Source organism: Cetorhinus maximus, chromosome 16, assembly GCF_964194155.1.
Source record: "Cetorhinus maximus chromosome 16, sCetMax3.hap1.1, whole genome shotgun sequence".
NCBI classification, from domain to species: Eukaryota; Metazoa; Chordata; class Chondrichthyes; order Lamniformes; family Cetorhinidae; genus Cetorhinus; species Cetorhinus maximus.
The window spans coordinates 21,796,666-21,810,261 of record NC_135894.1 but is presented as its reverse complement, the minus strand read 5'-3'; the positions used below and the strand labels follow the sequence as shown (position 1 = coordinate 21,810,261).

Below are 13,596 nucleotides of genomic sequence, written 5' to 3'. Positions count from 1 at the left end.
TTTCTGTCTTGAGCATAAATAATAAATTAATACATTATCCACACTCGCAGATAACTGGCTCATTGATATTCAGCTTGGGTTTTGCCAGGGCCACTTGGCTGCAGACCTCATTACAGCCTTGGTCCATACATGGACACAGAGCTGAATTCCAGAAGTGAGGTACGAGTGACTATGCTTGGCCGAGAGTGGTACTAAGGGGCCTGAGCAAAATTTCGGTCAATGGGATGTGGGGATAAAGCTCTTCCCTGGCAGAGCCATACCTAGCACAAAATCAGGTGGAAGAGTGTTTGAAGTCCATCTTCTCATGTCCAGGACATCATTGCAAGAGTTCCTCAGGGTAGTGTCCTAGGCCCAACCATATTCATGTGCTTCATTAATGACCTTCCCTCCATCTTAAGTTTATTGCACAGTGCTTAACTCCTTTTGCAACTCCTCAGATACTGATGTAGTCCATGTCCAAATGCAGCAAGACCTGGACAACATTCAGGCTTGAGCTGATAAATGGCAAGTAACATTTGTGCCACACAAGTGCTGGGCAATAACCATCTCCAATAAGAGAATCTCCCTTTGAGATTCAATGACACTTACATCACTGAATGCCCCGTCACCATTGACCAGAAACTTAACTGGACTAGCCACATAAATACTGTGGCTCCCAAGCAGAGACTGCATTTTCTTGATATACTCAGTCAGGGGTTTGGTGGAATATTCTCACTTGCCTGGATAACTACAACTGCAACTACAAATCACCAGGACAAAGCAGCCTGCTTAATCGGCAGCCCATCCGCCACCTTAAACTACACTTCCTCAACCACTGGTGTACAATGGCTGCAGTGCAAGGCATCTACGCGATGCACGAGACTTGCAACATGCCAAAGCTTCTCTGGCAACACTTCTCAAGCCAAGAACTTCCTCCACCCGGAAAGACAAGGGCAGCAGGTGCATGGGAACGTCATCGCTTCCAAGTTACACATTATCCTGACTTGGAGATATATTACCATTCCTTCATTATCATTGAGCCAAAGTCCCAAGACTCATTACTGAACAGCATTTTAGGAGTTACCTTCACCACAAACTGCATTGAACCTCTCAGGGAACCAGGGCATGACAATAAATGCCAGCCTTGCCATTGATGCCCACATCCTGAGGTTTAATTTTTTAAAATCTGCTGAATTAAAGGGTCTAATGTTGGAAGAAAAAGACAACATGACAACATTAAAATGAAAAGTAAGTTACTGGATTTGTAATCCAAAGGCCCAGTCTAATGCCCTGGGGACACTGGTTCAAATCCTACCGTGGCAGCTGGTGGAATTTGAATTCAATTAATTAATATTTTCAATTGATTGATAAATATGGGATTGAAATCTAGTATCGGTAATGGTAACCTGGAAACTATCATCAATTATTGCTAAAAACCATCTGGTTCACTAATGTCCCAGGAAAGGAAATCTGCCATCCTCACCAGGTCTGGCCTAGATGTGACTCCAAATCCACAACAATGTGGTTGATTCTTAATTGCCCTCTGAAATGACCTAGTAAGTTACTCAGTTCAAGGGCAATTAGGGATGGGCAACAATTGTTGGCCTTGCCAGTGAATCCAACATCCCATGAAAGAATTAAGTGAAAGGTGCGTGAACTGAAGCCCCATGTAAAATAGGCAGCTGATTTGAAAAACGTGGTTGCAAGGCTAATGGTAAATCACCCACTAAGTGAGGTCCTGCTGGTGGCAAGAGGCTTCAGAAAGTTCTACCCTGTGTTCCCAAATATCTCCCTGCTCAATGATGGTTCAATGTACAAATTTTGTCATATGATGATGCTACTTGCAGTGATCATGTTCCTTTGACTGTAGCCTGGTTTCAGTGTGAAAGTTGGCAGTCGTTAATTTCATTGAGTATATCAGTGTACTGGCAGTCCCAATCTTCATTTATGGGGTGTGGAACTGGCATATAGATTGTGCCTTGCCCCTTTCACCTCCATTTGCTCCCAGCAAAATTATGGAATTGGACCACTTCCATGCTCTGTCCAACAGGACAAACTAGAGACTTGACAAATTAGAAATTTGAAATTGGAAAAAAAAAATTTAAAAATTGATAAATTGCTGGAAATTATGCAGCTTGGGGAGAACAGAAGCTGACCAGAGTGGCCTTTCCTTGAGTTTTTGCTTAAACACAAACAGCTGGACACCTCTTAATATAATGGATTGGGGAATGTCAGAAATGCTGAATGGGTGGTATGTTTGCAAAGCCCTGACCCAGCTGGAAAGGCTCAAAGCCGGGAGCAGTAGCTTCCAGGCACCCAATATAATTTTTTTTAATAAGTGCGTCAATTTGCTTTTATTTTCAGAGTTCAGCACAAAAGAATTATTCAACGTGTGATTAACATTTGACTAAACCCAATGTTGTAGAACAAACCAAGTTGGCCTGGTACTGTCATTCATCTAATTATTGCACTGTTCAAAGGCAAATGAAATTGTTATGCTTAACATAGTGGTGGTTTTAAATCATTACCTTCATGGATACTCAGTGTCCCCTCATCTTGATACACATATTCTGTGGAAATAGAAATAATCCATTTAGACATTTGGTTGTGCAACTGAATGATTGATTGAAAGTTGAAACAGTCCTAAATGTGTAACAAGGTCAGATTGTCATCATTAACCAGGATAACAAGAAATAGTAAGAGGTAATTTTCTTAACTTAGGGCTTCTAACAAAACATTCTCACAAAGTGAGAATGGGATGTATGTTCCTTCCTTTACATGAGTTTGGTTTCAGAGGAAGGTAGCAAGCTTGATTGGCAGCTCTTCTGGCCAGCCTGCAGATGGGAGGGAGTTTTAAAAAAGCAATAAAACTATCCTATAGAATAATTGCTACCCTGATCAGATCATTGCTCCTTGTGTATTGTGCAAACTCATGAATGGGCCTAAGGCCGCCACTTTCAGACCTGAAAAGTGCCCAGTTACCTCAAATTACCCTGTAAAGGTAATGTATCAAAGATTTGAGCAACAGGTAAAATGTTAGCCATTTCATGCTGCTACTATGTAGTACACAAGTGGTATTTTCCACTAACAGGGTGCTGCCATCAACCCAAAAAGATGTTCTTCCTACCACACAAAATGAGTAATGTGGTATATGAATTTCGGTGCCAGTGCGATGCCAGGTACATAGGCTGTAATTCCCAATGACTAGTTTGGATTGTATCAAACCTGTCTCTTTGGCTGTTCTCAATAGGCAGTGTACTGATCATACTCAGTGAGCCCATGCTTGCAAAACCAGAACATAATGTCGAATGGTAGAGCAGGCTCGAGTGGTCGAATGGCCTATTCCTGCTCCTAATTCTTATGTTATGTTCCTAATGTTATTTATGATTCCACAGTTGGACAGCAGTTGCAGAACAATCCCGTGTTAAGAATTACACTAATAATAAATCAGGCTCACAATGCAGCTCGTTTATGCTTGCTAGAAGCTACATATACCCCTGTGTGCAGGGACCTGTCCTCCGCAGGCAAAAGGAACATGTCCAGGCATTGTACCTTTTTTGAGTTAAACAAAAGTGTAGGGGACAATTGTTCCCTGGTGTATTCGCCATGGTAACACCTCAACCAATCAGAGTTGACCTGCCAACCCAATCAGCACCCTTTTCTCATGCAGTATAAATTGTTGCTCCCTTTGAAATTTGACATTCTTGCATCTGTCCTTGTTATGACCGTGGCTGATGTTATTTGCTGAGCAAGCCAAATCCTAGAGGGAAACTTATCTTACTGATTACAATCTTTTTTTTTGTATTTTGACAACAAGGGGAAAATTACTGATTCCAGAGGCATAGAATCCCAGTAACACGTTTAGGATTGTAAAATTAAAAGATTTATTAACATGAAACAAAAACGTAAGCACAGAAGATTAAAATTACAGATAAAACAGTCTTACAAAACATTCCCCAAAAAACCCACTTGGTCAGAACACAGAAGTAAAATACTTGGCAACAACTCCCTTAGATTTTTAACCATAAATCCAGTAATATTACCCAAGGCAAAATCTGCTGTCATTTTAGTAAAAAGTATACCACATGACTTCTCACACTCTTCCACTCTACTGTGGAAATTCAAGTTCAGAAACAACATGTTTTCTGAAACAAAGACTTTCTGGTCTCACTGGATGTTTGGTTTGAATTCAAAACTTTTACACCACCTCCCAGCACAGACCTGCTCTCAGGACATCTCCCCCATACAGCCAACACAATTAAACTAAACGTCTTTTCTTAAGTATCTTTTTCTCTTTTCATCTTATGTTCCATTGTTCTCAAGTGCCTTTTTTAATTCAATATTTCCAAATATAAAAATCTTTCACGTTTTCTTATTGCCTCCACTTTTGGGCCAAATAAAATATAATAATCTTCCCTTGTTTGCTTATGAAATTTTTGGAAATTGCAAAAGTTCCTTGTCATTTTTAAACTCCCCTTTGAGTTTTAATAGCTGAAAAGTCAAGTCCCTAATTATCTTATAATGCAAATTTAAAACCCAACCTATTTACTCGAACATTCAACTTCACCATAGCCTTTCATTACAAATGCATGCATCTCTCACCTTTACCTTTCATCTCTCAGTCCCTACAGACAAGCTGTCTTTACTAACCTTCCCCCAGTTTGTTTAATCATGGATGCACACACACACTGCAGAATGCCACCATATTCTCAAAAATATTTTAAAAAACATTCATCTTCACATCCTGATGAGTGCAAGATGGAAAAGTTTCAGCAGAACTGGCATTCAAACTTTACCTTCATAAGCTTTTATTTACAGAGGTACACTTTCCAAACATGGACCTTCAAAACCCCACCACCAGTTTTCAATCTACTCCTTTGTACAGGAGTGCAGGAGAAGCAATACAATTGAGTACAATTAATGCACCACTAACACCAGAGACAGTCTGCCAGTGTCCTTGCTGTTGCCTGTCAGGCAGGCAGCCAGCCCAGACTGCTGTCACCCATGTCAAGATGGTGCAGTCTGCAGCCAGGTCTTTAAGTTCCAGAGCTGTTTGAGGCCATCCTACCAGTCCAGGTGCAGTCTCCCCCCACTGCAGCCTTCCACCAGCTATGCTGCAGTGACTGCAGTAACACTGTGTAGGAGCACTAAGACAGGCGAAGGTATGCAGAAGACGGGCACTACGGGGATTGAACGAGAAATTGGTTCACAGCTGAGTGCAATATGAATTATTTTGTTCCTAAATTTGTCCTGGAATGTATATTTTGTGATGGCTTTTAATTTTGTACTGTGATGGTCAGTAACAGAAGAAAGGTAAGCTGTGGGGCTATTGGTGAATGGGGCAATGGTTTGAGGGGTGGTGTGACAGGAATTGCACTTGGATGAGTCCTTCATTCAGGCTGAGCAGAAAGGGACTGTCTAGGTTACCTCCTCTCCTTCTTCCTGTTCCCCCTCCTCCTCTGCATGCTGCTGCTCCCTGCTTAGGTGGTGGCAATGCCTGTCCCCTCATGATTGCATGGTTGTGCAACACCAATCTTATAACACCCGCTCTGCCAAGCAGGGCTCTTCCAGAATGGTTCAGGCAACAGATGCATTGTTTCAACTTGCCACTGTGGCAGCAAGGATTTCATTCTGCCTATGGTCATATACCAGCTGCACGTTGAGGGAGTGGGAACACTTTTGATTGCAGTATAGGGGCAGTGTTGACATGTGGTGCTTGCAAGGCAATGTGTTTGTCATTGATGGCACCCTGGACCATGGGGAAGCCTGCCATACTAGTGAAGCCACATGCTTTATCTGCCTGCTTCTCTCTGGCTAGAAAGAATGAAATGTCATTAGCTCTGAATAAAAACAATGTCAGTGACTTCCTTCGCCTGCTGTTGGATGTCAAACTGAGAGATGTTGCTAATTATCTCCAGCTGCAGCCTGGAAGGAGCCAGAGGCATAAGTTCGTGGCCAAAGTAACCTGCACAACCACTGGCAATGCTATCCTCACCCTGCTCTGAGGCTGCAGTTGTGGCTGTTGTAGGTGACAGATTTCAGTAAGGACCTTAATAGTAAAGCAGAGATGTTGCACACATTGTTCTTGCTGAGGTTCAGGTAAGAGAATTATTCCACAAACACCCTGAGTGGATATGATTGCCTGCTGAGAGTCCTCCCCCTCCTCCCCCTCCCCTCCTCCTCCCCATCTCCTCCTCCCCTCCTCCTCCCCTCCTCTCCTCCTCCTCCTCCCCTCCTCTCCTCCTCCCCCCCTCCTCCTCCCCTCCTCTCCTCCTGGCCCTGCTGGTGTCAAATTAGCACTACACACTGATTGAATTCATGATTCGTCTGCTCTGCACAGTGCCAGCAGCTGTTCACTGTAGGTGCACTAACCTCACCAATATGGTGGCTGGCACTGTGTAGATCATGATGTCAATCAGCGTGTAGTGCTAATTTGATACCAGCAAGGCAGTTTGGAACTAATGCTCCAACTAACATTCCCTCTTAACCTTGCCTCAAAAGGGTGCGCACACATGATACAGACACCATTTTGGACACCAAGTGGCACCCAACAAATGGGCACTACCAATGTGAATTTCCTGTCAATAGTTCCTTCAGCCTGTCCACATTGAAAACATCAACATTGGCGCTGAAGCGACACTACTACTACCTTAAATGGGGATATTATCTTTATGAAAGGGGAGTTCGTCAAGCCAACACAAAGGCAAAATACTGTGGATGCTGGAAATCTGAAATAAAAATAGAAAATGCCAGAAATACTCAGCAGGTCAGGTAGCATCTGTGGACAGAGTTAACATTTGAGGTTGAGATGAATGGTTGTTGAGTGCATTTAAGGCTGGGATAGACAGATTTTTTTGGTCTCTGGAAATCGAGGGATATGGGGAGTGGGTGGGAAAATGGAGTTCAAGCCCAAGATCAGCCATGGTCGTACTGAATGGCAGAGCAGGCTCAATGGGCCATGTGGTCTACTCCTCCTATTTCTCGTGTTCTTGTATGACCTTTCATCAAGAAGGTGAGGTTTTAATGAAAGGTCATCGACTTGAAATGTTAACTTTGTTTCTCTCCACAAATGCTGCCTGACCTGCTAAGTATATCTGACAATTTTTGGGGGGTTTCAAGCCTTTGATTTGAAGACACATGATGCAATAATGATGTAAATAGCCTCATTGTATGCACTGGCATTCACTTGGAAAGGATCTCTGACACTTCACCCTCCCAAACCCTAAGAGTCCACACCAAGCTTTTGGACAAAGGCACTAGAGCTTTAAATAAAGAGATGATGTGATGCTTCCAATAATTAACAACCAAGCTTAAAAACAAGGCAGGCTGTTAATCACAGTAGGGATCTCAATCGATTGAGCTCTTTGGACTTTCTGACCATGTGCTGAGGGAGTCTGACTACTGTTGCTGAAGGGAAATAAAATGCCTTTCCAACACTTACCCATGGGGTCCTGCATTTCTTCACCATTCTGGACTGCTGCTGCCACACACACAGAAGTCTCAGTGACTCATCATAGAGCAATGCCTGGAAGGAAGGAATAGAACAACTGCCATGATTCAGCAAAACAGTCAGATTAGATCGTTTCAGCTAAATCCAAATGAGATGTGTTCAGAGTTGTGACAAGTATACAATACAGCAGGTGTGTAAACTACCTGTCCTGAGACATTTTGCTACGATTACCTCATCAGTGAAGTATTTTATCTTTTGTTGCAAGAGATGAAAGGCAGTAATATTTGAAAAACAGGCTGAACCTAAACTTTATTTGTGCACCTCGCCCAGGCAGGCAAATTCCTGTCTCCTCTTTCCAGTTCATTATCCTCAAGCCTTCAATAAATCTGCTTTACTTTTTAATTCATTCTTGAGATGTGGGTGTCATTGGCAAGGCCAGCATTTACTGCCCCACACACTCATGGACTCTGGAGTTCAAGAAGGCGGTTCACCACCACCTGCTCAAATGCAGGGATGGGCAATATTAAAGGCTTATGGATAATGCTATTTAAATCTAAGGAGAGTAAAAGAGGGAAAGCTCGGCTTCAGTGAAAGTCTTTTAATTACAAACATGCACCCAAACAATGACGGACGGGGAAAGACCCATTGGCCTAGCCTGCTGCCCCACACATCTTCAATACCTTGTGCATCGCAATATATAGACCCCGGACCCCACCTGTCACCATGTGCAGTCCTGGGACAATCCTGTCAAGATGCTAATCATCAGTTGGTAGGACAGAGAAGCAGTTGTATTCAGATGATACAGGATTCTTGTGTGCAGCAACTGAAAGGTGAGTGGGATTGACTGTAGAAAAATAGCAGCAGGTATTAAACAGGGATTAGTCTAAGGGGGATCCAGGGCACCATCTTGCTTCACACCAGCCTGCAAGCTGCCCAGTCAGAGATACTCAAACTGGGAAAACAATCATATGGAAATACTGGAAAAGAAATCAAAGTTCAGAGTGGGGAGCCTTGTGTTTTGGTACCTGGTCATGCTCCTTAGTCAGATTATCTTTATACTTTGCCCTAGTTTGGCGGATGACCTGACACACAGATTCACACGAAACAAACATGATAAATGTTACACAAGACAGGGATTGAGAGAGTGCTGCTTTCTCTGTGGCAGCAGATGGTACATTAAAACTTTACTTGCAGAGCAAATACAGGGAGAGCTGCAGTGTTGGTGAGTTTCAGGAGAGACTTTAAACCAAGACCCCATTTGTCCTTTTGGGCATTAAGGATCGCCCAAAATCAAACAGGAATGTAAGCAGCACCTCTTTCAGTGGAGGGAGGTGATACAAAACGCTGACAGGAATTTGCATTTGTCAGTGAGGAACCTCACTCAATCCTGGTTTTATTTCCTTCATCCAACTCGAACACAAGTATAGTATTTTGAGTGAGAAGGGAATTGAAAAAAACTTTCATCTGGTAATAGTTTGAGGATGAACTAAGGCTTCTTTTATAAACATATCTAGTGGGGCCTGCCACTGGTACTTCCCAACATAGATGTTTCACAGCCAGACCCAGCTTGTTGGGATTCACTCAGGCTGGCAGAGCAGAAGCCACCAGCCTTGGTGAGTCCTGGCGCATGTGCCAATGGGTATGATATCGCTGGGACCAATAGTGGTTAAAAATTATTTTCAGATGTTGGTCAAAGATTGCAGGTTGCCCTGCAAGTGATTTATGGCGATGTGGTGAAGGTGGGCGAGAGTGCATGTCACTCACTGAAACACTTGCCTTTGTGACCAAGTCTGAATTGGCCATTTCCTCCATTCAAAATATCAAAATAATTTTCTACATCCCATTGGGCAAGGTTGTTCTCTTAAACCACAAAGATTGGTTTGTATAGGTGACAATACCAACATTTGAGGTGTTTGTACCTTCACAAGACAGCCTGGATATTCACTGTCTTGTTTCTGGGTATATAAATGAAGACCTTTTGAGTTTATTTACAAATCTGTGTAATGAAGGCTTAACACAAGGGATTAGAAGTGGAGAGTTGGAAGCCATACAGGATTTCCTAGGAACACATGACCTGATTGAGGGGAGACGCTACAGAGTGAGGAGGGTTTGGGGCAGGAGATTGAGGGACTGGGAAACATCAGCCTGAGGAAGCAGGAGTCAGTGGTTGATGGACCACATGGTGATGGTATTCCAATCTTAAAAGATGAGAACGTTCATAAGCCCCTTGCTCTTGGTAATAAATGAAAGAAAGTACTCGCATTTACATCGTGCCCTTAACTTATCCTGAGAGGCCCAAAGTGCTTCACAACTGACAGAGCACTGCAGTCATCATTACACAGGCAAACCTAGCAATGAAACTGTGCACAGCAAGATCAAACAACAACAGATGAGATGAATGCCCTGGTGATTTGGTGGCTTTATTGCATATCAACTGAGTTATTTCAGTCATTTATAGGCCAAAGACAGAAGAAAATGCAACAATATTTATTGTCCAACTTTGCACTCCCACAGATAAATCCATCCATACAGGGTTGATTGCAACAGTTGCCACAATAATTATGCTCCTTGTACCTGAGTAAGTGAATATTTCCTGATAACTACACAGCTTCTTTTAAACCGATTCATGCCAAACAGTTGATTGCAGAAGTCACGAACGATAACGAAAGGCATATTTATCATGTTGCAACGTTTGCAGAATCACCCATTTCTCCCAGAGCTCCTTCCTCACTCACCACTTTAGATACATTGGGCAAGATTTTAACTCATTCAAAACGCAGTTAAAATTGAACTGTCTGTTCAACATTTCCCTCTCCTGAATCTCATTGCATCTCTCCTCCTTGGCATTTACATACGAACAGATGCCACACGCATCTCTCCTTTGCAGGAGACACTTGCTAAATCTCTCCCTGCAGGACAAGACTGTGCACAATACAAGGGAAGGGGGTAAGACCAGGAGAGGACCAGCTCATCTGAAAAATCGCTCTGAGCTGGAGCAGCAAGTGCAGTAACTTGGGAGAATCTGAGGCCATTGGCCTCTCTAAATAGGACCTCTGTTACTTGTACCACTTCACGAATCTCTGAGATGGGCAGAGTCACGTAGCTTGACTATATGAAGTGGCATCATGATGTTGATTATCTACTGTTGCCCAGTCTCTCAGATCCTTGGTAATATTTGTCCCTTTCCTCCACATCCTTCTCAGCAGCAAGACTCTGAAGAAGACATCATGAATCCTCTGAGGAGGGCCGTATCATATGCTGCATCGAACATCAGCACAGTAACTGGCACCATGGCTGGTTTAATCAAGTGTTATGTGGTACCTGTGGTAACGCATCTCGTAGTAGTGAGCAGGACAGTCAGGAGAACTCCCGTGCTCTTCTAAATGGCGCCATGGGATCTTTTACATCTGCCTGAGAGAGTAGACTCAGTTTAGCGTCTCATCTGAAAGAGTGCCCCTCCGACAATGCAGTACTTCATCCATACTACACTGAACTGAAAGCCGGCTAGCTTGGGATTTGAACCTACAGAGTGGAATCTTCCATTCTTGGTAGGTGCCTTGCTTGCTGCCTGAAAAAGGGGAGAGACACCTGCGCTGACTCTGAGGAGGAAGGCCCGCTGTATCTCCTGCTCACCCCGGAAGACGACTTCCTGCCTGCCAAGGGCTGCCAGCTAATCAGAGGCTGGCAGCTCTTGCACTCAGCAGCACCACAGAAGAGCGAAGACCCTGGCTATTGCCAGAACATCCCGTGGATTCCCAGGATCACAGAGCGACCTAGGAAAAAGGTGAGTCCTGTAAGGATGGGGGGTCAGCAGCAAGGGCAGGGAGTTGGCTATTAACGGCTGCCAATCTGCCCATGTCCATGCCCTCGATCATGCACAGATTAGTCCAGATTGAGGGCACCACCATTCTCCACACCCCCCCCCCCCCCCCCCACCCCCCCCCTCCAGTGACCTGCAGTCCCAATAGTTTTAGCAGTTGTGCAGCCCGCCTGTCAACAGGGTCACCTGCCAAGGAGGCAGGAAGAGGCCCTTAAGTGGTCATCAATTAGTCATTTAAAGGACTCGAGTGGAGGCAGGGTGGGAAGGTTGACCATGGACCTTCTCATTGAGAACTCATTCCAGTGGAGGCACAAAGGCATTGAGGTATTGACCTCTGCTGCCAACCTGCCAAATTCTCCTGCCACCCGACTCCTTCCTCACCTACCACGGGGCAGAGGACTCTGGCCACAATCTTCTGACTGAGAGGCAACAGTGTTACTACTACAGTTAGGGTCCAGCTTTTGAGGAAAACTTTAGATTTCCCCAAGCAATCTCTGAAAGTAAAATAAATACCCAAGCTGTGTTTAAATGTTGGAGGTTTATTCTGAGATTGCTTAAATCCCAGGCACTGGGGAACTATTCATTTACAGAAACCACCAAATCATATTTATGGGACAAAACACGACAGACTCAAGGCCTGCATAGATTAATCACGAAACAAGTTTTAGTTTTCTTACCATCTAGTCAGTGAAATTTGCCATCAGTGTAGTCAGGACTCATATAGAACTGCAGGTCAAGAACAACTGCTATTGTTTAATATTTACAAATGGGCAGAACACAGTCAGACTTGCTGTCAGAAAAATTGAATCCTTACCTCTGAGTTACAGGCTAAACAAACTCCTTTAGTCCCAGGAAGTCAATATGAAGCAGGGTCAATTGAAGAACAAATGACTAGATTTGCGTTTTGCAAATTTCTTCTCTTCAGCTTCAGTACTAACACTCTGCAACTCGAAATAATTACATCACTCAGGCGTAATCAGCCAACTGGAGTTTTCAGTTCAACCTGTTACTTCCTGAATATAGATTCCTCATTTCATGCAGTGGGTAATTTGCATAATTCACGATCACTCTGTGGTGCAGCAGCAGCTTCACAGTTTGACCTCTGCACATTCAATCCTAAAACACTTATCTGTTTTGCAAAGTAGAGTCTTTAAAGAAAAATCATTTGACCCCCTCTTTTTGCACGGAACACACTTTTCCGCTAGCAAGATACATATAGTACCATTGAAAATACTACAGATCTTTAGTGGTATTGCACATGGTGAGTTAGAGGTCACTGAGTTGAGGGGTGATTGTTAGTGGGAGGCAGTGAAAGTACATTTGGAAAGAAATTTGTAAGTGATCTTCACAGTAACAGTGAAGAAATCGTTTTTTATTGGTTTTGGAAAATAAATAAATTGGCTTTCTTATACCCACTGCAGGCATAATAAATAAAAACAGATAGTCTAAACTGGCACTTTAGTGCAGTACTAAGGGAACTGTTAGTGGTGACATCTTTCAGATGAGATATCGTCATGAAAAGCTGATTACAGCCACAAATTACTTACGGGCATATTGAACTTTTTAAGGAAGACATGTGTGTTTTTTTAAAAGAAATACAGGCGGGGAAACTGAGCAAAAGATGACTGATAATGTAAAGTAAACACTTTCTAAAAAAATACCTATGACAGACCTGTCCGCAGAGAACATGGAACGTCACACCTGAAAAGGTGTCATGGCCTTCTTCAAGCAGACACACTTAAAAGGGAACAAAAACAAAAATAGCTGGAAAAACTCAGCAGGTCTGACAGCATCTGCGGAGAGGAATACAGTTAATGTTTCGAGTCCGTATGACTCTTCATCAGAACCGAGTCATATGGACTTGAAACGTTAACTGTAATCCTCTCCGCAGATGCTGTCAGACCTGCTGAGTTTTTCCAGCTATATTTGTTTTTGTTTCAGATTTCCAGCATCCGCAGCATTTTGCTTTTATACTTAAAAGGGAGATAGGAAAGATGCTCCCGTTGTTGTGGAGACAAAAGACTGATTTGCATGTCTCAGCAGTTGCCCTGTTATGATGTGGCAGGTGGTATGTGCCAGGAAGACCAAATCCATAAGGGAAACTTGGCCACACTATCACAATGGGTTTGCAATTTGTACTTCTTACAAGAAGATTTGTGCGCTGAATTCAGAAGTAATGAGTCCACTAACAACTTTAGAGAGTTTATAAATAAAATGAAAACATTTATTAACAAAAGAAAAGAATTCAAATGCATTCATAAGATTACCGTTACTTGATATTATTACAAATCCCAATATTCCTAATTAGCCTGACTCCCAACTACACACCCGCTTTAATAGATTTTAA

At 43.1% G+C, this 13,596-nt stretch overlaps 1 protein-coding gene across 2 annotated transcripts in view; it reads right to left on the bottom strand.

The window, feature by feature from the left end:
* Positions 1-12,221, bottom strand: part of rubcnl (rubicon like autophagy enhancer) — a 69,260-nt gene extending 57,039 nt beyond the window's left edge. Inside the window, exons 1-2 of one of the 2 annotated variants that reach the window (XM_078559481.1) lie at positions 12,064-12,221; positions 7,421-7,504 (exon numbers count right to left, since the gene is read on the bottom strand). In XM_078559481.1, the coding sequence (XP_078415607.1) occupies positions 7,421-7,436 (16 nt within the window). In that variant the 5' untranslated portion in view covers positions 7,437-7,504; positions 12,064-12,221. The remainder of the gene's footprint in view (positions 1-7,420; positions 7,505-12,063) is intronic. The other variant, XM_078559482.1, reaches the window with a different exon arrangement.
* Positions 12,222-13,596: the final 1,375 nt, after the last annotated feature.